The sequence below is a fragment of the Stegostoma tigrinum genome, chromosome 3, assembly GCF_030684315.1.
Source record: "Stegostoma tigrinum isolate sSteTig4 chromosome 3, sSteTig4.hap1, whole genome shotgun sequence".
Classification (NCBI taxonomy): Eukaryota; Metazoa; Chordata; class Chondrichthyes; order Orectolobiformes; family Stegostomatidae; genus Stegostoma; species Stegostoma tigrinum.
The window spans coordinates 16,693,700-16,719,052 of record NC_081356.1 but is presented as its reverse complement, the minus strand read 5'-3'; the positions used below and the strand labels follow the sequence as shown (position 1 = coordinate 16,719,052).

Genomic DNA, 25,353 nt, shown 5'->3' with positions numbered 1-25,353 from the left:
ACCTACACCTAATGGTCATTATTTTGCTGCTATTTTCCCATCTGATGCCTGCATCCAGGCCTCAGTTTCCCAAGACTGATGTCCCCAGATAGCTTCATGATGAAGATTTAGAAGAACTACACATCGAAAGAACTTACTTGACTGAGACAATTCAGAATCCTTGAACTTCTTAGAGTTCTATCTTCCTCTTTCAATTAATATATTTCCTTTCTTTACTTTGTTTTTCTTTTTAAATACAAGGTGTCAATCTTACAGCATTGTATTTGCAGTTCAAATTTAGATATTCACTAATTTTCTAGGCATGCTGCTCAGTGATTGATTTGTAGGGAATTTATTATTCAACAACACAGCAAATTATTATCTTTGAAAGTTTTGCAGTCCATTAATTGAATATTTTGTTAGATGTGTAATGTTGATAATAACCTTTATCTTCTGCTTTTAGGGCTCCATTATATTGTTTTATTCGGCAAGAATACAAGTACTCAGGGGAAATTTTGAAATAGTGAGTCTTTTTAATTTCGTTTTGAATGTTGCAAAATGTGTACTCTATTCAATGCATTCAGTTCATAATATACTATTTAATAGTCTGTGGATTGTGTTGGTAAGATTTATTATGTACAATTTATGTGCGTGACAGTAATTTTGGGGTTCTTATTTTCCTCATGCAGGACTTGCTTTCCCATTTTGTTGTTAACTCGAAAGATTTTGTCAGCTTGATCTGATTGGCTGAACTCTAGACTCAAAGCAGTAATTCTAATTTTCGATGCAGTTGCCAGCTGCATGTTTAGAAGTGGGGAAGGGTAGGAAAGTGGGCATGAGGAGTGTCAGATCAGCCATGATATTATTGAATGGCAGAGCAAGATTGAGGAGCCAAATGGTTTATTCTTTATCCTCTTTGTTATAGTCTGACAGTGTTTCAGAAGTTACTTGGCCACTGTGAGATATTCTCGAGGGGTGCTTGTAATGTTTGAGCACTTTTTTTTCTTCTGGATTTTTCTTTATTAAAAAGATTTTGAGATTGAGTTATGTTTTGAGGGATATGTTTTTTTAAATGCTGAGATGTAAATATGAGTTTCAACAACTTGCTCAACCTTAAACTAAAATGGATGGGCTCAAGGGGCACCTTCAATCCTAATCTAATGTGAAGTTAAAACACTAAAACACTAGATGGTGTAAATTGCAGTGTTTGGAAGCAGAGCAGATTTCTCTCCAATATTTTGGGTAATAATTTCCTTTGTGAAGAAAAACTAAGTTGTTTGTGGGAGCTTGCTGTGCACAACTGGGATGCTTGGTAGAAAAGTGGCAATGCGTTAATAGTAGTTCATTGGTCAGGAATTGTTTTGGAATGTTCTGAGGTTATGAATGATAATACTTGAACGCAAATCTTTTTCGACCTTACTCTTTAGTTCATCTTGACTGACCATTCTTTTTGGACTTTTTTTAAATGGAAACTTAGGCTCAGACAAAATTCAAGGAATGCATTGCAGCTCAGGAAGAGTGGAGGCAGATTCATCATCTATGTTACTGGGAGCTGATGTGGACTCACTGCTTTCAACAGCAGTGGCTGAAGGCATTTCACTTCGCAGATCTCCTCTGCAAAGAAAGTCGGTGGTCTCAGGTAAGTACATTTGTACACCTGTGTTGTGCAGATCTTTTTGGACTCTGTCTGTCTAATTGATGGTTTTGAACTTTGCTACTTTTTACTTGCCCATTTCTCTGTGTTAAAATATTGAAATGCCATGTTGCAGTGTAAATATTGAGGTATGGTCTATTTTGAAATCCAAGACCCAGTCTGGAATCTAAGGGAGATCCAAACTGAAATTAAGATTGAGAGTGATTTACTTAGTTCCACTCCTAGCTTTGGTGTTTTTTTTTCCTTGTGAGTCTAAGTTTGGGTATGAGCATTAAAGCCGGAAGGGATATCTGGTTGGGGTGCAGCAGGTTTCCATTGTGATTATGTTGTTCTCTGCATGGGTGTGTGAATAAAATGCCAGCTTTTAGGGGCGACTGGCCCAGAGGTTTTGAAGCCCACCAGGATTTTCTGGGCTCCAAAATCTGGTTGGCATATTTACTGGCATTCATACAGCCCAGAAGCAACAGCCAGGCCTCTGCTCATCACGCTGATCCGCCTCTAATATGTCCAAGAGCCACACTTCAGGGATGTCTCCCTAGAAGTTGCTCTTGACAGCTGTCTGGTGAAAAGTGAATTTCTTTTCCTTAGAGGTGGCAACAAGAGCCCATTGTACAGGACTGTCTCACACACAAGCTCCATGAGATGCCTCGTGTACAATTAACGTCTGTGACTTCATTGTAGCTACCACTGTGGCACAAGAGTGCTGTAGCATTACTTTCATATCTACAAGGGTTCACACTTGCTTCACAAGAGGAAATACAATGCTGAAGTACCATCAGCTCAGTGACATTTCATTCCGCCTGGAGAATGATTACATCTCAGTGCTTTTCAATAAACGCTTGTATGGGACAAGGGTGCAATCACAAAGATGGCATTTTGAGTTGAGCTCCATTTAGTGTACCACGCGCCTGCCTTTGATCAGCTTTGCTGATGTCAGCCAGTGTGCTGGCCTCATGTGTTTGCTGCTCAGGCTAATTGGCCCAGTCAGGCATTACCACAGATACTAAGTGTTTAATAACCACAAGCCAGTCTGCATATGACTGAGCTCTGTCATGATCTGATCCAGATGGAGGAACTTCACAACTTAGCACTTAAATGTATGAACAAAGAAACATTTGGCTAAGAGCCAAGCTAGTAAAGAAGTTTATGTTTATGACAGCTTGAAGGAAGAAGTATACCCTGGCAGGTACAGGCCTCCTGTGTGTGATTGGTGCTTGGGTTTGTGAACACATGAGCTTCCGATTTTCAACTAATAAGATATGCACCTGTGAGCTCAATCCCAGTGGGCTGGACTGGTAATGAGCATTTGTGACATGCCAGTGGTTGCAAAAGAGTTTCGGTCTGGAATGTGGACTAACGTGATAGTTTCTGAAAATTTAATAGTAAAACTTTAACATGCTGTCCGGAAACAAGTTTTGCCTTGCCCAATTAATTTGGCTAAGAGCTTTAAGTTGCCAGGGAAAATTCTGCCCAGTGGTCTGGAAACTGAACAAATGTGGATATAAGGGCCTGGTTGTCTAAGGTAGATTGGGAAATTAGGTTTTGAAATATTTAAATAAGTCATTCATGATTTATAATGGTTATATCTTCTCTTAAAAATAAAGACAGACACAAGACAATCATATCTAATGAGAAGTTAAAGACAGTATTTTACTAAAGGAAGAGGCTTATGATGATACTAAAATGTGTCATAACTCTGAGGATTGGATGGATTTCAAAATTCAACAAAGATGGACCGTGACAGCTGAATTAAGAAAAAATAGCAAACACTGTAAACTAACAAGATACATAAAAACAAAAAGGAAGAAATTGATGAGTAAATAAGGATCCCTTCGATACTGGAGCAACTATAATGGGACATAAGCAGTAAGGCTGATTCTCAGCTACCCTCTGAAATGACCTAGCAAGCCATTGAGTTGTATTAATTGCTACAATGTCTCAACTAAGAAATGACACTGGACAGGCCACTTGGCATTCACCTAAGCATTAGAAAAGACAATGGCAGAGTACTCCTTTCTTACATCTGGGGGCTAGTGCCAAATTGGGTTCTGCCAGGGCCACTTAGCTCCTGGCCTCATTATAGCCTTTGTTGAAACATGGTCTAAAGAGTTGAATTCTAGAGTTAAGGTAAAAGTGACAGCCCTCTACACCAAGATTGCATTTGACTGAGTGTGGCATCCAGGAACCCAAGCAGAGCTGGAAACAGTGGGCATCAGGGATAAACTCTCTGCTGATTGGAGTCATAGCTGGCACACAGGAAGATGGTTGTGGTTGTTGGAGGTCATTCATCCAGCTCTTCTGTGCAAAGTTTCTTCAGGGTAGTGCCCTAACCTGGCCATCTTCAGCTACCGAATCAATAACCTTCTCTCCATTGTAACGTCAGAAGTGGGGATGGTCACCCCTAATTGCACAATGTTCCGCACCATATTTGACTCTTCAGATACTGAAGCAGGGCATGTCCAACTGCAACAAGACCTGGACAATATCCAGGCTTGGGATAACAAGTGGAAAGTAACATTCATACCACACAAATGCCAGACATTGACCATCTCCAGTAAGGGACAATCTAATCACTAGCCCTTGACATTCAGTGGCATTAGCACCACTGAAGACCCACTATTGACAACCTGGGGGTTACTATTGAACAGAAACTCAACTTGACTCACCATACAAATACACTGGCTACAGGAACAAGTCAGAGGCTAGAAATACAGCAATGAGTATATAGAACATAGATCCGTACAGCACAGTACATGCCCTTCCGCCCACGATGTTGTGTTGAACTTTTACCCTAATCCTAAGGTCTATCTCACCTCCACCCCTACCTATACTATTATCCACATGCCTATCTAGTAGCCGTTTAAATGCCCCTAATGAGGCCGACTCCACTACCCTCTCCAGCAATGCATTCCACGCCCCTACCACTCTCTGAGTAAAGAACAAAGTACCTCCCCTGCCAACTCCCCAAAGCCTATCCACTATCTACAAGGCGCAAGTCAGAAGTGTGATGGAATGCTCCCCAGTTGCCTGGATGGATGAAGTTGCAACAACACTCAAGTAACTTGACACCGTCCAGGACAAAGCTGCCCACTTGATTGGTTCCACATCCACAAGCATCCACTCCTTCCACCACCAATGATCAGTACACACTGCTGCTACTATCTACAGGATGTGCTGCAAAAGTTCACCACATATCCTTGGATAGCACCTTCCAAACCCATGACCACTTCAATCTAGGGCAAAAGCAGCAGGTACATGGGAGCACCAGCACTTGCAAGTTTCCCTCCAAGACAGTCACCGTCCTGACTTGAAATATATTGTCGTTCCTTCATTGTTGCTGAGTCAAAATCCTGGTATTCCCTCCCTGATGGCATTATCTACAGCACATGGACTGCTGGTTCAAGGATGCAACTCACCCCCACCTTCTCAAGGGCAAACAAAGTAGGGACAAGCAATAAATGGCTGGCCAGTCAGTGATGCTCACATCCTACAAGTGAATAAAAAAAGTGAAATGGCAGACATTTAACAAACATAGTGTATCAGCCATTGAAGGGCTGGAATATCCCCCCATATTTCTTATGTTCTTATTATGGTAGAAGACAAAAAAAAATCCGAAATAAGCAGAATCAAAGATTTAGTAAAAATAAGGGATTTAAACATTATTGCATTCATAGAAAAAAATGTACTGGGGAGATGAATGAGACTAAAGCGTGACAAACCATTTGGAACTGATACCCTGCACCCCAGAATTTTATAAAGTGGTTGTAGAGATATGTTGAAATCAAAATCCCTTAGAGTCTGTATGGTCCCAGTGGTTTTGAAGGTAGCAAGCATCTTGCTATTCAGAATGTGAGAAAATGAGAATGCTGGAAGCTGTAGCTTAGTTAACTGATATTAGCTTAATGGTAAATGCTGGAGTCTATTGCGTGGGGATTGCAGGACAGTCACAGCCATAATGTGATGAAAGAAATCAACATCCAGCGATGAAAGAAAAATTGTATTTGATAAATCTTTTGGGTTTTTGAGGATTTAACCTATTGGCTGAATAAAGGGAATCTAGTGGATGTAGAATATGTGGATTTTCAAAAAGCATTTGATAACATGCTGGCCAAGCAGTTATTATACGATGTTAGGACTCATGGGAAAGTAGGTAATGTATGACCATTGCTGACCATAAACTGTTCAATGTCGGGTTGGCAGACCAATTACCTGTGTAGTGCAAGGATCACTGTTTGACCATTAGCTATTTAATCTATAATAGTGACTTTGATAAGGAACTGAAAGTATCAAAGTTTGCTGATGTCAGCAGTGAGGAAAATGCACGGGTAGTGCAAAGGCGTTTAGCAGATAGGTTAAATTAATGAGCAAGTATGTTGAAGGTGGAATATACATAAAAAATTTGAACTTATCCATTTTAGTAGGAAAAACAACAAAATAATGAAAAGCTAACAAATCTTGATATTCAAAGGGACTTGGATATCCTCCACGTGAACTGCAGAAAATTAGCATGCAGGTGCAAGAACAAGTCGGGAAAGCAATGTTTGTAGTCTGTTTGTCTTTATCACAGGATTTCAAAGAAAATAAATCTTATTGCAATTGTAAAGGACATTATGAGAGCCGAAAGAGTGAAGTTTTGGTCTCTTTAGGAAGGATCAACTTAATTGCCTTAGAGGGAGTGCAGTCAAGAATGACTATACTAATTCTTGGTCTGAGAAGATTATCCTATAACAAGGGATTAAGGTAATTTAGGCTGTTGTTGCATATAAAATTTAAAAGAATGAGAGGTGATCTCATTCATACAGAGCAGAGAGCAGAATCTTGTAGCAACAGGTATCCCAACTATAGGACTTGAGCTCAGAAAGTAAAATTACCTGGTGGCTGGACAACATGCTTTGCACATTCAGGGGGCCAGTTGTGTCACAGGAGTAGGAAGGAGGTCACCAACTTTGTTTCTCAAGGTGTTTGAAGACCTGTGTACCATACCTACGTATGCACATAGTCACCACAGAATGGCCCCTTAGTACCCTGGGTTGCACCCCTGTCAACATGGACCAGTTAACCATCATTCCTGAATTTCTTTCTATCACCCTTCACAGGACCTCTGTTTCCTTGATTTTACCAGCATCACCATTGACCAACTTTCAATCACTCATAATCTTCCCTCTGTTATGCTGGAGTTGCCATTTAAAGGGATCAACATGCCCTCAGTTTTCTACATCCATCTCTCCAAATTCATGGATCCTACTTAGGGCCATGTCAGACAAACATGCCATCACCTCTCCAGGTGGCTGCCATCTGAGCTTAGTCTAACGGCTGGCCCTCCTCTCCCCAGTTTGAAAATATCCCCATACAAGAATAGCATGCTCCTACTTACACAGAGATAAGGACATGGGATTGACCTTCAATGACCACCCTGCCTGCCACCCATCCCTATCCCCATCACCCTCCTCTCCCACCTCCAATTTACCCTTGACTGGGTCAGTGAGTGGACCCATTCACCCCATTCTGTTTTTCTTGTAGTAAAACGGCTAGTTTTCTCACCTGCCAGGAAGGTAAATAATTCAGCCCCTGGTGAGATGAGGCCCTTAAATGGCAATTGGTTGGCCATGTGAAGGCCTTAGATGGTAATGGATTCGAAAAGGTTGCCTTTGGACCTTCTCCCCCAGCACCTAATTGCTGAGGTGGCAAGAAGGAGGTAGCTCTCAAAGGTCAACTCGCTCAAATATTTGCCCTTCTTGCTCTCAGGAAAGATTAATTACACCCTCGGTATCACAGTCTCAGAACAGGCACGGCCATTTAAAACTGAAATGGGGAGAAATTTCTTCACTCAAATTTTTGTAAATGTTTGGAATTCCCTACTGCAAAGGGTGATGGATATTGAGTTGCTGAGTATATTCAAATCATAGATTGTTAGATTTTTAGTTTATAGACAAAGAGAAATTCAGGAAAATTGACAAGGGGGAATTCATTTAGAAGATTAGCAGTAATATTATTGCATGATGGGGCTAGTTCAATGGGCTAAATGCCCTACTCCTGCTCCATTTCTTGTGGTTTCATGACAGCTGGTGTAAAGTGGTTGAAGTTGAAACTAATGCAGGAATATAATACAAAACCCATATTGTAAAATGATTTGTGAAGGAAGGATCATGCAACAATGTAAACAGTACCACTGGCAAAAGTTAGCATGACTTTCATAAGCACATCTGATAACTACAGTTATCATTTGCTGATTATATATGGATGCCAAATTACCCTAATGCAAATTGATTTTGTCTTAGTTAGTTTCAGATACATCTATAATTTGCAGGAGTTGCTTGGTCATCAGAAAGCCCATTTCAGAGTTTAATGTTTGATCTCAGGCCCTTCATCACAGAATGGAGGCTTCTGCACAGCATCAGATTTGCATACAAAAAAATCACTGGCAGAGACTCATGGCAGTGTCAGCATTTAAACAAAGCAAGTGTCAACAAAGATAGCAATGTGTGGAGCTGGATGAACACAGCAGGCCATGCAGCATCTTAGGAGCACAAAAGCTGACATTTCGAGTCTAGGCCCGAAACGTCAGCTTTTGTGCTGCTAAGATGCTGGGTGGCCTGCTGTGTTCATCCAGCTCCACACTTTGTTATCTCGGATTCTCCAGCATCTCCTGTTCCCATTATCTCTGATCCAATGTCAACAAAGCCATTTCAAATAGCATTGTTCTATTACCACATAATAATCATCAGCTACTAATTGTTTAAACTTACAGTCAAATTACTTATTTAAAATTCTTGTATTCAGGTTTTAATGAGCTTATTAAAATGAATTAAGAAGAAATGCATTTTCATCAGTTAATTTTTCATCAGTTTCCTTTATGGCTATTTGAGCAACAACTGTTCATATGGTAATAAAGTGTGAAGCTGGATGAACACTGTGGGCCAAGCAGCATCTCAGGAGCACAAAAGCTGACGTTTCGGGCCTAAACCCTTCATCAGAGACCCTCTCTGATGAAGGGTTGAGGCCCGAAACATCAGCTTTTGTGCTCCTGAGATGCTGCTTGGCCTGCTGTGTTCATCTAGCTTCACACTTTATTAGAACATAGAACATAGAACAGTACAGCACAGAACAGGCCCTTCAGCCCACGATGTTGTGCCGACCATTGATCCTCATGTATGCACCCTCAAATTTCTGTGACCATATGCATGTCCAGCAGTCTCTTAAATGACCCCAATGACTTTGCTTCCACAACTGCTGCTGGCAACACATTCCATGCTCTCACAACTCTCTGTGTAAAGAACCTGCCTCTGACATCCCCTCTATACTTTCATCCAACCAGCTTAAAACTATGACCCCTCGTGTTAGCCATTTCTGCCCTGGGAAATAGTCTCTGGCTATCAACTCTATCCATGCCTCTCATTATCTTGTATACCTCAATTAGGTCCCCTCTCCTCCTCCTTTTCTCCAGTGAAAAGAGACCAAGCTCAGTCAACCTCTCTTCATAAGATAAGCCCTCCAGTCCAGGCAGCATCCTGGTAAACCTCCTATGAACCCTCTCCAAATCATCCACATCTTTCCTATAATAGGGCGACCAGAACTGGACGCAGTATTCCAAGTGTGGTCTAACCAAAGTTTTATAGAGCTGCAACAAGATCGCACGACTCTTAAACTCAATCCCCCTGTTAATGAAAGCCAAAACACCATATGTTTTCTTAACAACCCTGTCCACTTGGGTGGCCATTTTAAGGGATCTATGTATCTGCACACCAAGATCCCTCTGTTCCTCCACGCTGCCAAGAATCCTATCCTTAATCCTGTACTCAGCTTTCAAATTCGACCTTCCAAAATGCATCACCTCGCATTTATCCAGGTTGAACTCCATCTGCCACCTCTCAGCCCATCTCTGCATCCTGTCAATGTCCCGCTGCAGACTACAACAGCCCTCTATACTGTCAACGACACCTCCAACCTTCGTGTCATCTGCAAACTTGCTGACCCATCCTTCAATCCCCTCATCCAAGTCATTAATAAAAATTACAAACAGTAGAAGCCCAAGGACAGAGCCCTGTGGATTCTCCAGCATCTGCAGTTCCCATTATCTCTGATACAACTGTTCATATGGAGCCACTTTAATGTAGGGAGTACTGTTCTGTTGTGAGGTGCTGACCTTTACACAAATGACACTCCACGGTGTGGATTCAATTCACATGCCTTCTGAGGACTCTCATTCTCAACTACTCCCCTCACCTGCTGCATAGTGACCCTCAGATTAAGCCACCACAGTCATGTGTCTCTTATGAAAGAGCAGGCCTGTGGTCTGTCAGACTGTGGTGACCTTACCTTTTACCATCTACAGGACATAAAAGCATGGTCCCTCTCTTTTGAACTTTGAAACTCCCAGAGTGCTATAGAGGAAGATCAGGGCAGTCTCCCCTGTTCCTATCTAATATATAACTAACCACGTCAAAATAGATTACCTGTTTGATATTTCATTGCAGTTTATGGCACTTTGCTGTGTGCAATTTAGCTGCTTGCTTCCTCCCATTACAATGGTGATGACATTACAAAAATGTGCAAGATCTCGACGTCATGGAAGTTGCTTTATCAATGCCAGTTCTTTGTGATATTTAAGTTTGAGAAACTAATGATAAGTTGTATGATGTGTGAAATGTGTCTTTTTTTTTGTGAATGTGAATCCAAGAAACATTTTAACATCGGTTGCAGATGCCCTTTAATAAACGGTAGAATGTCATGTTGCCCAGTAAAGGTGGAAGACTTCTGACATGAGATTACTACTGTTGCTGCAGGCTATTTACATGTTTCAGAAAGCTGCAATTCTCAGCATGCTCCCTGAGCAAGACATTCAAAAGACTGGTGAGAAAATGGAAGAGCTATTCAGGTTAGTGAGAGTTTAACCGTTACTATCAGAATTTTGTCTTGCCGTGATAGAGTTGAGGATCCTGCACTGATTCCCTGAGTTAATCATGTTTTTGTCAACAAATTAAACAAAAGTACCCTAAATACTGTATTTGATCTTACATTATTAAGTCCTGCAGATGATGCAGACAAAATCAAATGTTGGCAGCATTGGTCTTGCACCTTTTCCTAGGTACTGTACTCAAAACTGAAGTTAGACTCGTTTCTCCTCCATCCACTCTTATTTATTTCTACATGGCACTGAAGCTAGCCTGTATACTATTTTCATTCCTACATTGCTTTTTTGCAGCATTGAACCTAGTTTCTGTTCTTCTTCTTGAATCTTAAGAGCACGGTATAAGGAAATACAGCCCACTGCAATTTTGTTGGCACTTAGCAAAAAACTATTCATTTAGATTCCTTTGCCTGATCTTGAGTATAGCTCTGAAACTAACACCGGATCTAATCTCCATTCCTCTGCATCACCTCTTAACTCCATGATACTCTTGAAAGTGCAGTGAAGCATAACTGCAAGTTGTCATTTTTGTTCTCATCCTACCACCAAAAAAAAATTGATCAAATGTCCTTTTTTCCCCACAAAGAATTGTAATATTTCTTTTATTATTGAATCTTCTGGCCCATGACTCTTATTTGGTTTGCAGAAAAGTTGAAGGTCTGAAGCAGCGAATTGCTGGAAAGTCTATACCCACAGAGAAGTTTGCAGTAAGAAAAGCCAGGCGCTACATGTCACCAAACCCTGTGAAACTGGCTGTACCTTTGCTGGTGAGGAAATTTCGTTTTGATGCATGTTTTTCAGATGAATGTTTTAAAATAGGCAGGCTGGGAGGGCCAATGCCTCAGTCTGTCAGTTTAGAAGCTGAAGTATGAGGTTATTGGTTAAAAGTACTGAGAACTTTTGAACAGGAATGAATTCATGATTCCTTTTCAATGGACCCAACATGGCATTTTCAATCAGATCCAGAAAGTTTCCCTCTTGGAAGAGGAATCCCACCAAGTTTATTTCACAGCCATTTGCCCATAATCCTGGAATTAACTCATTCTCAGTGCAATTAGGTTTAACATATTCCCCCAGGAAAAAATAGCAAATTTATGTGTGTTGGAACTTGATTATGTGGAAAACTGAATTTAGCAAATGCTGTTTCTGTTAAAAATGGTATGTTTAAGTCTGAATCAGTATCCAGTGTTCTGTTTAACAATTCATTTTGAAGGTTCTTATTGTAAAAGCTGATATCCTATCCTAAGTTTATTATGATATATTACAACATAATACAGCACAGGAACAGGGCCTTCAGCCCACCGAGCCTGTGCCAATTCCTAATCCTTATTTGGACCTGCTACTTATTGCCCATACACGGTTTCTGTCCCTCTGTTCTCCTCCTATTCATGTGTTTAGCAAGATATGCCTTAATCATTGCTAACATGCCTGCTTCCACCACCTCCCCGGCGGTGCATTCCAGGCATCCATGACATTCTGTGAAACATTTTCCCTACTCTTCTCCCCTAAACATTTCCCCCTCTCACCTTCAGCCTGATTCCTCACGGAGTTGATCTTTTCTCCCTGGGAAAAAAAGCCTCTGCCTATTCACCCTATTCACCTCATAATTTTGTAAACCTCTATTAGGTCTCTCCTCAACCTCCATCTTTCCATTGAAATAATTCCATTTATTACTGAAGCTGAGATATCCAATTTGGACAAATGGAATCAGTGTCCTTAGAAGAAGTGGGAATCTAAAAAGCAGAGGACAATAGGGGAAAAGACATGCTCCAAGTATGGTGACATTGAATTCTCTGCAGAACAGGGTATTAGTCTTCATGATATTTGTTCATCTGACCTCCCCACACCAACAGTGCAAAAGGATGGGATGAACCTAAATTCTGAATCTAATTTTGTTTGCTGGGGGATAATAGACATTTAAAGCTTAAATGCCCCTCACCCCAGTGTTTGATGCCATTGTGTCCAGTGTATCAAGTGTTGCTAATGTTTGTGGGATATGTATTGTGTGATGAGTTTCCCTAATTTGCAATGCATCATTATATGTCTCCGTCTGTTAGTTGCTAAATTATGCATCCGCTGCAAAAAGACCCACAGATCCCACTAGATAAAAGCCTGGGTCCAATACCCTGCAGCATTTTCTATCCATGCAACGCCATTATAAGTTGGTGCTGAAGGCCCATGACCTGACCTCCCATGCTGCCTCCAACTTTGAGGACCTCAAGTGGGCAGTTAATGGCTACTTAGGAGTTTTATTCCTCCACCAGTTGTATTCACCACGGGCAGTCAGTACCTGCTCAAGGGAGGTGACACCAGCAAATGGGTGGTGGTCTGTCCTGCTGACAGCCACCTTTCTATGTTCTTGCTGCTGATTGCCCCACACCTTTTATCCAGCAAACAGCTCCCACAATTTCTTACCTGTAACTTGGGTTGTTCCTCAATCTTGGGGCCCCTAGTAGGTGTCATACTAGCAGCAGCTACAGCCTTCCATGTGGCGGTTGGTTAGCAGCTCCTGTTAAGAAGGATTTCTATCCCCAGGGTCCTTGATTCAGGAGAGACTCACCAGTGGCCTAAGTGACACTCCTCAAGGAGGCAACACTGGTCTCCCACTGGCTCTCCTGTGAGCAATCCAGCCCAAAGTATGTGAATAAATAGATTTTGTTTATCTCCTTGCAAGATAATCAATGAATTAATGACATATCATCAAAGGTATAGCCAGACAACTTAGTTCAAGTCAACCAATGTTTTATTTGTTATTTAAAGCAAGGATTAAAATAAACTTCAAGCAGTGAGGTTAGTTATTTTCATCCTTTTCTTGGAAGATGGGCATTGTTGGCAACGTGAGCATGTGTTCTCCACCTTTAGTTGTTCCTTGAACCGCTGTTGTCCTTGTGGTGAAGCTACTGCCATGCCTCTATTGGGTGGGAGATTCCAGAATTTTGACTAATTGACAAGGAAAGAATTTGATGAAGAATGTTCAAGTCAGGAAGGCGTGTGTTTTGGCAAAGAGCCTAGAGGGAAGTATGTTCCCTTTAACTTTGTGCACTTTTGCATCCAGATGATAGAAATTGCAAGTTTGGTGAATACTATGGAAGAACCATGGCAAGTTGAGAGTCTGATTAGTGTTATCTGATTTCGTTCCTCAACTTGATCAGTTTTAATTATACATTATTATTGACTTTATAAATACAGTAATCTATTTCCCCTGACAGGAAATGATGTACGTGTGGAATGGATTTGCAATACTGGGCAAACGAGCAGACTTGACTGAGAACATGCTGGTTACAATTGAAAAGGAAGAACTAGAGTTACAAAATCACCCCAGTGAGTACATTTGTAATGTTGCACAAAAAACACGTGTGTAGAATGTTTTAAAAAGAAACTATTTCGCTGAGCAAATCAGCCTAAAACACTTGCATTCTTACCTGGCTGAGTTCAATTATTGGCAAGAAATGCATTGACAGATATGTTGGGATTTTTGTTTTGTCAGTTCTTTCTGTGGATTGCCGTATGTGGGGAATAATTAGATGAATGAAATGGAAAATATTTCAGATACAATAAATAGAACTAGAAGTAAATTCTTGAAGATTCTACTTTGGGTGTGGTTATGTTAGATATTCTCTGCTACAATAGCTGTAGAAATTATCTCTTTGCCTTAGAAAAAAAAAAGGCAATACTGTGACCAAATCTAATTTATGTTCAGTGGCCGTTGGCTGGAAAGCACACATTTTAAAATTGGACAATAATGTATATTATCGAAACTTATCTGTGATCTTTCTGCCTGCTTTTCTGTCAGTTACTTTTTTGTCCCCGCTCATTTTTCAGTTAAATTTTGTGACCTTGCCTAAGCCCACATCTGAAGAAAAATCAGCTTGCTGATGTTACTGATGCAACTTGGTACTGTGGAGCTTCATTCTAGTAGGGAACATAAATACAAGTAGCATATATTCAGAATGTTTTGTGATATCCTGCACAATGTAAATTTAAGGACAAAATACAGTGAGGTATAGTGCAATAAAACAGCTTGATAGTTTCAGTAAACATATCAATATCTAGATTACAAAAAAATTGTTGCAGTTTCTACATTGTCATAATTAACTTGCCTCCAAAGAGCCTGTTGAATATCAAGCAGATGATGAGAGTCTTGTACAGCTCCTGAAAGGGCTATGTCTGAAGCATTTGGACCGTCTCTTACAAGCTGAACTCTGCTTTAATCAGGTGATTCAAAGGTAAGGTGGCTTGTCAAAGTACTTCTGGTGATTTTAAAACCCCACTTATCAAATAAGCATGATTTTGGGCAGGATAGAGATATGTCAGTGGATAGTCAGTGCCTCACCCTGGGTAGTTAATTGATAGGATGAGCAGAAAAAACACGCACTCACAGCCACATAGACTTAAATAAAGAAGTGCAGCACAAATAAATTAAGTAGAAACAAAAGTAAGCTTTGCTAGGCAAGAATTTATTCAGTATTTAAACGGATGCATTCATAGCAGCATTGAAACACAATCGTATTTGGTAATACTGTTTAAATCTCTGCATATTAATTTGTGTATACTTTGCAACAGAAACTAGAAATTTCTGTAGCATGTTTAACCAAGTGAAAAACAGCCCGAGACACTTCATAGAATTGTAGATATATTTAATGAACCTGTTCAGACATGTTATGCCTAGGCCAAGTTTTGACTACCACTGCGCAATCTCACAAAATCGGTCCTAATTTAAAGCTTACTCTGGAATAGCAGACCTTTACTGACCTCTTATTCTGTTCAGCTCTTATGCCCTGGGTTACCAAAGCCAATTCTAAAGTTTATTTAAGCCGCACCTCCATCTCCTACCTACCAACCTCATCCCACCTCCTTGACCTGTCCGTCTTCCCTGGACCTCAGGGTATCTCTAAAGTTTATTTAGTTCTTCTCCAAGCATAGCATTAGCAAATAAAACTGGTAGACCCCAATGGAAACTTTGTAACTGTAATGTGTAGCTTTAAACTTTATTTCTTTATTTTTCTACTTTAATATCATGAAGGACTGTAATGTTTAACTTCTAACTTTATCGCTTATTTTTCTACCTTGTACCTAAGATGGCACCGGGAAAGGCAACATTATACACTTTTCGCTGTATTCCTGTACTTGAGTAAATGTGACAATAAAATCTAATTTTAAGAATGCTAATTTTGACTGAAGTCATAGTGACGTCCAACATTAGACAAGCTATTATTGGAGATCAACAGATGAAAGTAAATTTAAAAAAAATCAGAAGTATGAATCTCTAGATTTGTGTTATTCCTACCGATTTTTAAAAATGTTGATTTCTGGTTGTCTGGTATCTGCACTTCTCTCTCTCGATACACACACACATTTGATTTACTTTTGTTTACTGTGACATTTGGGACTATGGTAATTGACTCAGATTTTTGTAGTGTTAGGAGCAGTGCGTCAATTTGAGTATTTTAAAATGCGGACAGGATAAAGTTGGCATTCTTGATCAATGTGTGTTCAGTGCTGTATTTATAAATATTTGAGCATTTTGTTTTATTTATGTAGTGAGAAGAGGATAAGATATGACCATTATTTGGTGCCATTTACTCTTTATGAAATGGGATTGTTATACAAACAGCAAGGACACAATGATAAAGCCAGAATGTACTTTGAAACTGCAAAGTAAGTTCCATAGAAAAATGTTACATTTACAGCTTAATCAGCGATAATTAATTGATTGCTTTTCATTTCTTCTTTCTGTATCTATCATGGGGATAAACCGATTAACAAAAATCAGACTGGAATTCCAATGTGCCATCGAGATATTTCCTATTCCTTTCTACACCTTGTAACTGGAATGGGCTTTTTTCTCTGTTATCTGAATTGACCACTGGCCCTCTGTTCTCCAGTACAGAAAATGAGAAGTTTTTCATTCAAATAGTAACTCATGCGATTATGTGATGTTGCAAAACATTTCATAGCAAGTGAAGTATTCTTGAAATATAACCCCTGTTAAGATTAATTGAAAAGTGGCAATCAATTTGCACACAGACGCAAGTATCCATAAACATCAATGAAGTAGTTATAACATCATCTGCTTTAGTAATGTTGATTAAGTGCCAAATATTGACCAGGGTACCCCTGTTGATCTTGATATGGTACCATGGGATCTTTTCGGGGAAAGCAGTTATGGGTCCGTGATTTAAATTTTCACTCAAGGATGGTATGTCTGATAGTACACTACTTTGATCTGAATTTATCTACCTTTCCTATTTAAAACTACATATTTTAATTTTTATTATTGCATTCTACTCTTAAAACAAAAGCTACCTTTGCAGATGTACAATCAACTTAATTCATTCTACATAGGATTAGGAATTGGCTTGGCCCACTGAACACATTGAAGGCTATTATTCCTGATAATATCCCGTTTACAAAATGAAAATCTGCATTTACCTGAATGTGAGAAATTGCTCCAATGTGCAATGACTTTGGAAACGTGGACAGGAATATTGCGTATTTTAAAGAAAATGACAGAAACATTGAACTTCGCATCATCATGAATTTCCTTTTCCATCCTATGCATATCAGGTCACCATCCAAACTGTTTAGTATTGCACTGTACTGGGATGCCCATTTACAGCGTACAACTTGGCCATGCAGACTCAGTGGGCCTGGTTTTGAAAAACAAACCAGGCCTGCCACTGACATGAACACTGACCCAACATATTGGATCACTCCCTCATTAGATGCCACTTTTGTCTGGAGATCCAACTGGATTCAAACAATTTGGGGGAAGACTGAATCTATGATAGTTGATTTAACATTCCTTGATGTTTGTCCTCATAAATGAGTTGGAACTTGAAATTGCTTTGGGTGAATGTCAAAAGGACTTTGGCCTATGATATAAATGGAACAAAACCCTTTTCTCATCCAACTAAATTTTACTGATGCTGTCATTTTAGTACAAAGTTTGTCAAATTGGCTGGTTTAATATATTGCTATTACTTGGGATATGAAACCCTCAATTTAAGGTCAAATGTTATTCAACCGTCATTACTCCTTAATCTAAGTATCTGAAGTACTGCAAACCAGAGAGATTTCATGTGTGTATATAATACACTTAGTATGAATGGCCATGGAAAAATATATGCACTCTAACTATACTAAGAGTAGTAATTCTTCATTTCCTTGCTTTCCACTGAATGCATTTCTGTCTTTTCTTTCCCTATCCTGCAGGAATAACTACAAAGATTATTCAATGGAATCTAGGTTACATTTTAGGATCCATGCTGCCCTGAACAGCTTGAAGAACTCCCCTACCTCAACACCTTGACCTGTTCCTCAGAATCAAGTTCCTGAAGTATGTTGCAATAAATAAATACCTGTGTACGGGTAGGAGTGATGTACAAATCACAAACTAGAGCAAAATAATGCTGACATAATCTGCTGTCCTAGAAGTATTCTGAATGTAGTAATATGTCCCTCCAATTCTCATCTTACAGATTAGCCAGGGTTTTTTCTACAGTGCTGTAAAATGTGCTCAACTCTGTATGTCCTTGTATAAAAATAAAAGTCAAGAATTTTGTTCTTTATCAAAATCACACTTATAACCTTTTTTTACTTGAATGTGGGCAGGAAATGCTGGTGCAATAAAGTTAGATACTGATTCAGGCAGTTTTTTTAAAAAATTCAAACATTGTTTTATGAGCGGAGAGTTGAATGTTTTGCAACTGGAGTCGAAGGATGAAACTGAAAGAACTACAGATGCTGTAAATCAGAAACAAAAACAGAAGTTGCTAAAAAGCTCAGCAGGTCTGGCAGCATCAGTGAAGAGAAATTAGAGTTAATATTTTGGATCCGGTGATCCTTCCTCAGAACTAAGGTAAGGTAACTGGACCCCAAATGTCAACTCTGATTTCTGTTCACAGATGCTGCCAGACTTGCTGGGCTTTTCAACAGCTTCAGTTTTAGTTTCTGAAAATTACAAAAAATTCTCAATTGTTTAAAAAGACATATGAAGTAAATGCAGAAAATATGAAAGGGCAACAGTTTTTCTTGACATTTGCAAATAAGTCAACATTTAGCTGGGACCTTTCATTGGAATAGAGACTCACCATCAAAAACAGTACTATATTTCCTACTGATGGACTTCTTATATATTTCCAGCATTTTCTGTTTCTATTACAGTGAAGCCTTACTATAAGTGTCTCTGAGCATTACCTTTATTAGTTACTGAAAAAGGAAATTGTTAGTGGAATGGTTAATATGCTGGTGTCCATGAATTTGCAGCAATAGGTTTGACTGTAAAGTGTTCACCACTTATTATGGACTAATCTATGATAGTCTGTCAACTCTATCTGAGAATCAACTATCTAATACCTAAAAAAATACAAGATCCAAGTAACTGCTTATGAGTATGTAGTTCACCTAACTGAGCAATTCAGGCTTCCAATTCCAGTAATTTGGTCGTATTTTCTCCAATTATGTGTTTAATTTGAATCTTGTGGTACTGGAGCTTTTTCCAATCTGTACCTTGTTCTGCTGCTTCATTGGCAAATAAATTATAAATCAGGTTACTGAGATCTGTTGTTCTTGGCGGTTAAAGATGCATACAAATTACTAAGCCCCAGAGGCTCTGCAGTGCAACATGTCTATGTGTGAGTAATGAAGTTAAAAGCTTTGAATGCTCCTGCTGCAATAATTTAGCTCAAAGCCATAGCAAGATCCATGATCAAAAAATTATATATGGGTGCAATTAACACAATAACCAATCAACTCCAAACAGTACATTAATCAACAGAATAATTAGGGAATTGGCATTGCTTTGGAACATTTGGCCTGGGTTTTTATCCAATTTTCCTGCCTCTACAAATTATGTTCTGACTAAGTGGAATTTACTATGTATTCTTTGTGTATACCATTGTTGAATGCTACTGCGTTTCTCTGATTATGCACAGGAAGAAGCAAATCACCAATATGAACCAAGGTTATAATTTAATGCTTTCATCTTACCAAAGTTGGCCAGTGCCTTCATATTGATAATTGAATTCACTTTGAGATAAAGCTGATAAAGTTTAATTGTCTATAAATATTTTGGGATGTTCCTCTTACTCAATGGGTGAGAGTTAGGCTCCAATAGAATAGATTTATCTAGATGGCGACTGTTTTTAAGGTATCTCTTAAATTGTACCAAGCCCTGTTCACCTACCTAACCTATACTCACCGATCAGTGCTGAGCCCTGGTTAAGTAGTCTCTCAATGTCAAAGTTCTATCCTTGTAGAGAATCTTATCCACTCTCTGGTTTCATGTTTTAAGGCAGAAAAGATATGTAATTAAGTAAGAAGGCCATGGTTGACTTTGCTGCCCTTCTGCCAATTAATCCCTTACATGGCAAATTAATGACCACGAAAGGACCTCCGTTCACCACCACTGATATTAAATCTGCTATGGACAGCCTGTTGTCATAGCAGCTAAAACGACACAACCAACTTGTCAACTCTGGGGGTGATGGTGGTCCCTAGATCTAAGACATTTGGTCTCTTTGCAAGGAACTCTTGCTTCCAACCTCCATCTGCTCCCCTCACTCAGCAACTGGCACTCTTCCTGATGTTATCCACTTGTGGCTTGGGCCTCTCCTAGGCCCTGGGACTCTAGAGCCTATCTTTGTGCAGTGCAACAGGCTTCCCAGCAGGTCTGCTGACCATAAAAGCTGTTGGCCTGTGATTGGCCAACAGCTCTCTGTAGGCAAGATTTGTGTCTGTCTGGTCTAGATTCCAAGGAGAGGCCTCGACTGATTGACTAGCTTTCCCAAAAAGAGGCAGCATAGATCTGTTGCTCATTCTCTAACACATAGGGGGCACCCTCTAACTTGACAAGCTTTGCCCCTTTGTCTCAAATTCCTCCATGGCATTGCTCATCCATACCCGAATAACCTCGTCCAGCCTTACAATGCCCATTGACATCAGTGCCCAATCAATGAGGCCTAATTAATTGAGCATTCCTAGTTACGATTGGTCCATCCATAGTCGCCGAGTTCTGAAATTCTCACTACAAGCCTCTCTGTTTCTATATTTTTCTTTCTCCTCTTTTAAGACCATCCTTAAATCCTACTTTTTTAAACCAAGCTATTAGTCACCAGACCTAATATTTCTTTATACAGTTGAGTGTCCAGTTTTGGATTATTACATTAAAGGCAATGTTTAAAAACAATTTTTTGTTAAAAAATTTCAAATTTTCATTTGTAGTTGGAATTAATGATTAGTTAGTTAACAGTTCATAATCAAAACTGAACACGAAGTGGTGTGGATATTTTAATATTCTACATATCAGAACCTGACTAGAACCCTGGAGATTTGCCCTCATTGGTTTTTGGCAGTTTAGAATGAAGGCGATAGGCGTGACCTTTCAAAATATTGACATAATTTGCAGAACAAACATTTGGAGTTGCATGATTTAGAATTTTAGGTTGTATTGAGGTCGAGTGGTTTCAGTTTGGCCCACTGTTTATGGCATAGCTGTGAACCAAAAATTTGCATTAATTGTTTGCATTTTCAAGACCGACAATAAAAGGAGATATTATCTAAGTACAAAATACAAATTATGAAAATTTTGAAATAAAATGAAGGGCAACCAACCTGAAATGTTAACTCTGTTTCTGTTTCCCCAGATACTTCCAGATCTGCTGGGTTTTGTCTGCATTTTCCATTTGTATTTGAGCCATAATTTGATTGGGCCCAATGAAAACTGCCATTAAATCTTTCCTTAGCTGGGTAGGATGTCTGTCAGCATGCTGGAAATCTGGCTAACCAGTCAGAGAACTTCTGTGGAATGCCTAACAATTGCTTAGGGAAGGCCTGATGGAATTGAGGGCACTTTGGACCCTTAAGTGCCCACAGTAAAACCCACCCAATCTGTGGCAATGGATTCACTTAGAGTTGCTGGCCAGTCAGACACTGATAACTTCTCATTGATGTCAGCAGCAGCTGTGACTGCTGGCTGCAATGCACCCGTCAGTGACCCAGCATTGAGAAGCTGCCCAGGCTGAATAGGAGGTGATAGTGAAGTGTGTTTTGCAGGGTGGGCAGGGGTGGCACAGTGGCTCAATGGTTAGCTCTGTTGCCTCAAAGCACCAGGGACTTGGGTTTGATTCCACCCTCGGCCAACTGCTTGTGTGGAGTTTGCACGTTCTCCCCACGTTTGCATGGGTTTCCTCTGTGTGCTCCAGTTTCCTCCCACAGTCCAAAGTGCACAGTTAGATGGATTGGCCATGTGGAATTGCTTATAGTGTCCAGGGATGTGCAGGCTAGGTTGATTAGCCATGGGAAATGCATGATTGCAGGGATAGAGTAGGTCTGGGTGGGGTGCTCTTTAGTGGGTTGGTGTAGACCAGATGGGCTGAATGGCCTGCTTCCACACTGTAGGGATTCTATGGATTGTATTCTGTCACAGACAAGGTGAAAGGCTGGGGGAAGGTGGCTTTTGCTGGCCTTCTCCATTTCCAATGCCAGATCCCTTGAACAGTCGGAGATTGACTAAGTGTGAGGGACCCTGCCATGGGAGATCACTGGCAAAGCCAGGAACGTTTGGTGGGCAGCCTTCTGAAGGCACAGGAAAACAGTGTGGACTCCATTTAATCTAAGCCACTACTAAAGTGTAATGGGTTCGTGACTAATAAGCGCCAGTTCCTTTATTAATGTATCAAATTAATACTCTACTGCTGTTGGCAAGGAGTGCTGCATTAGCCCCTCCCACCCTCCAACTTAATGGGGGAGATTTTCCTGCTACTGAGAAGCTAACACAGGGCTTCTCTTGTGAATAGATGTGGCCCACATCATAATTCCCCACTGCTCTCACCAGAAAAACTAAATGGTGTTGGGTAACTTGAAACATTTCCCTGAGGCACTGTTTTAGTTAAAGCCTTTGACAGGTAATTTCCCTGTTTTGCAAAGGATGTTTTTAATGCAAGACTTCTGGATGACAGACTCATTCAATACAGAATGAGAAGTTTTGAATTGATAAAAACTCATGTTAATTGTTAACTGCATTCCTCTTCACAATAAAATACATGTTTCATGTTGATGGCCTTTCTTGAGAACGAGTAGATTATAGCAATGAACAAATTTTAAACTGGTACAGGGCCAGGGAACAGGTGTCCTGGGAAAGAACAGAAGCAAGAGACCTATTATGGTGAGGGTGGCAAAAGGAATGATGTAGGACAAAAGGATCTGATAAGGGATACATATGAGGATAGAAGATAAGTCAAGTACAAAACTTCACTTTTCTTAACTGACTCAAGATGATCATTGGGGACCACAATATAATACAAAATATTTAAATGTTTATATTCGGGAGATATTAGTGGAATTCATGATTTATTTTCCAATAAATCAATTGCAGTTTAAAAAATGGCATTATTAGCTCGTCACCCTACTTTTGGTTAGACCATTTATTCAGACTATCCCTTTCTTTATGAATGGTAGCTGGCTATCATTCAAGTCCAGTCCTAATTTTCTGTATTTGTAGGACTTTAATTAATATTATTATGAGGAAACTGATTTTTGTGTGGTACTTATTTGAAATTAAGGAATTCTTACATTTTCTCCACAGCTTTTTCCCTTACAGCGCATTATTTATTTGGTTACTTATCTTCACAAAAGCACTAGAGCTGTGCAAAATAGTACAGTCAAGGCGTTTCTAAAACAATTGTATGTTGCTCTGATTTGATGGAAAGGTGTCAAATGAATTGGCATGTGAGTCCCCCCCTTAAGAACTCAACCATGACCATTCATTCAAGGTGTCAGGCCCCCTAAACGATAGCACCGCAAGAGAATTCTATCGTGATAATAGAAAACTGTACTCCATTCAGTCAATGCTGGAAATGCTGCTATTAAGAAAAGATTAATCCATAATGATGGTGGTTGCTTTAATTACCAGAGCATTTTCTTGGAAATATTTTTGTATATTTTATGTTGGGTCAAATCTTAACTGTAATTGTACTTGTGATTTTGTGATTCTGAATGATATATGATGTCAAAATTCATTACCTGCTTTCTGAATGTCAACAGAAGTCAAAGTACCTTTTGACGATAAACTACAACATTGCATGAATCTTGATGTTTTAATACAGAAATGCAGGGAATGCATTTTGAAGTTGCAGTTATATATTATTTATTTTGTCCAATTGGCATATGTTTTCTTATAATAGTTCTAAAATAGAAGACCGTTGGGCACAATTATATGGGAACTATATTTTGGGAAATACACATATCAATTCTATATATTTTTATGTTGATCATAATGTATGTTCATTGCCTATTCTGTGGTATGTGTTGCTTCATTTTATGATCAGTAACTATAATGACAGGTAATATTGATGAAGAGTACTCATCCTAGATGCAGCGTATGTTTTTTAAAGAGCAGGTTGAAATTTTCCCATTTTATTCAGTATGTACATTACTTGATGCATTGTGTTCTTATTATTTGTTGGAATGTTGTACTGTAATTTGTCTGCTTTGCAGGTACATTTGTTTATTCCTTAAAACTATTAATTAAGTCAAAACATAAAATAATAGTTTGTTCCAATTTTAAGTTCAGTCTCTTACAATGTTTACAATAAAAAAATTCTGGAACAATAAAAAAAGCTGACATGAAGTTTGTGTGTATTTTGAATGTCACAGTACATTAATTACACAACGGTTCCAAGCCATGAATTATTTACACTGTGTTTTGACTAAATCTGCCAATTTCAGTGTTGTGCACTAACCCTTCTAGCTTAACCAGAAAATAACATCTAATTTATTATGCCCATTTTTATCTACTCTCTCAGAATCAAATTTAATCGATTTGAGCTAATTTGTTTTGGCATTGGGTAATGCTAGCCAGTGGTACTGATCCAGGAAAACTTCCTGGCACCCTTCCCCATGACCTACAGGAGAGATGTTTTTACATTGTCTCAGCTGACTGGCATACAAGTCTCATTCCATCTTTGTGTCAGAGCTTCCAACCAGATGACCTGTGTCCCTGCATTTATACTCCTGCTGCTTCTGCAGCTGTCTTCCTAGGCTTACTTTGTAATGTAAAATTAGTTTTAGTATAATGATGGGTTACTTTTTTTCCTCTGAATTGCAACAACGGGACTATTACTCAGTTATTTTGTTTTAGTTTGACTTGACGAGAATTGGAGATCCTGCACTGATGGGGTTTGGTGGGGAGAGGGAGAGGAGAGGTTAGAAGTATGGTGAATATGAAGGCAAGCATTTGAACACAGGAACAGGTGTCGACCATTCAACCCCTCAAGCCTGTTGTGCTGTTCAATGACATTGTGGCTGATCTGTGGCCTAACTCCATAAACCTGCCTTTGGCCCATATCCCTTAATACCTTTGCTTAACAAAGAATTATGTAAATAAGATTTAAATTTAACAACTGATCTAGGATCAACTGCAATTAGTAGAAGAGAGTTTCAAACCTCTGCCCTACTTTGTGTAGAAATCTTTACTAACATCTCTCCTGAACAGTAGCACCCTAATTTTTGAACTACTCCCCCGTGTTATATTCTCTCGAAACAGTGGTAATAGCTTATCTTTGTCTACTTTGACATGTCCTGAAGATACTGGATTTAAAGACAATAAATCCAAACAGTTGGAAGACTGAGGGAGCAAGCTGGAGAAATTGGGCAAGAACATTCAAAGAAGGAATCGGAGTGTGGGAGTAGATGGAAATGCTTTAAATAAGTGAAATCTCTGCATTCCAAAACAAATTCCTGGCGCTCTGAAGTACACAAGTAAGAGAATGCCAGTTTTGACCTCTTGAGCTTTAAATCAGAAAACAATTAA

General features: G+C 39.5%; 1 protein-coding gene across 3 annotated transcripts in view; it reads left to right on the top strand.

Annotated features, from left to right (window-relative positions):
- Positions 1-24,108, top strand: part of LOC125450685 (tetratricopeptide repeat protein 39B) — a 103,011-nt gene extending 78,903 nt beyond the window's left edge. For 2 of the 3 annotated variants that reach the window (XM_059643518.1, XM_059643521.1), the window contains 8 exons: positions 443-502; positions 1,457-1,618; positions 10,417-10,508; positions 11,188-11,308; positions 13,751-13,862; positions 14,650-14,767; positions 16,083-16,199; positions 17,757-18,306. In XM_059643518.1, coding sequence (XP_059499501.1) covers positions 443-502; positions 1,457-1,618; positions 10,417-10,508; positions 11,188-11,308; positions 13,751-13,862; positions 14,650-14,767; positions 16,083-16,199; positions 17,757-17,853 — 879 coding nt within the window. In that variant the 3' untranslated portion in view covers positions 17,854-18,306. Of the gene's footprint in view, positions 1-442; positions 503-1,456; positions 1,619-10,416; positions 10,509-11,187; positions 11,309-13,750; positions 13,863-14,649; positions 14,768-16,082; positions 16,200-17,756; positions 18,307-21,187 lie in introns of those variants that run through there. The other variant, XM_059643520.1, reaches the window with a different exon arrangement.
- The last annotated feature ends 1,245 nt before the right edge of the window (positions 24,109-25,353 follow it).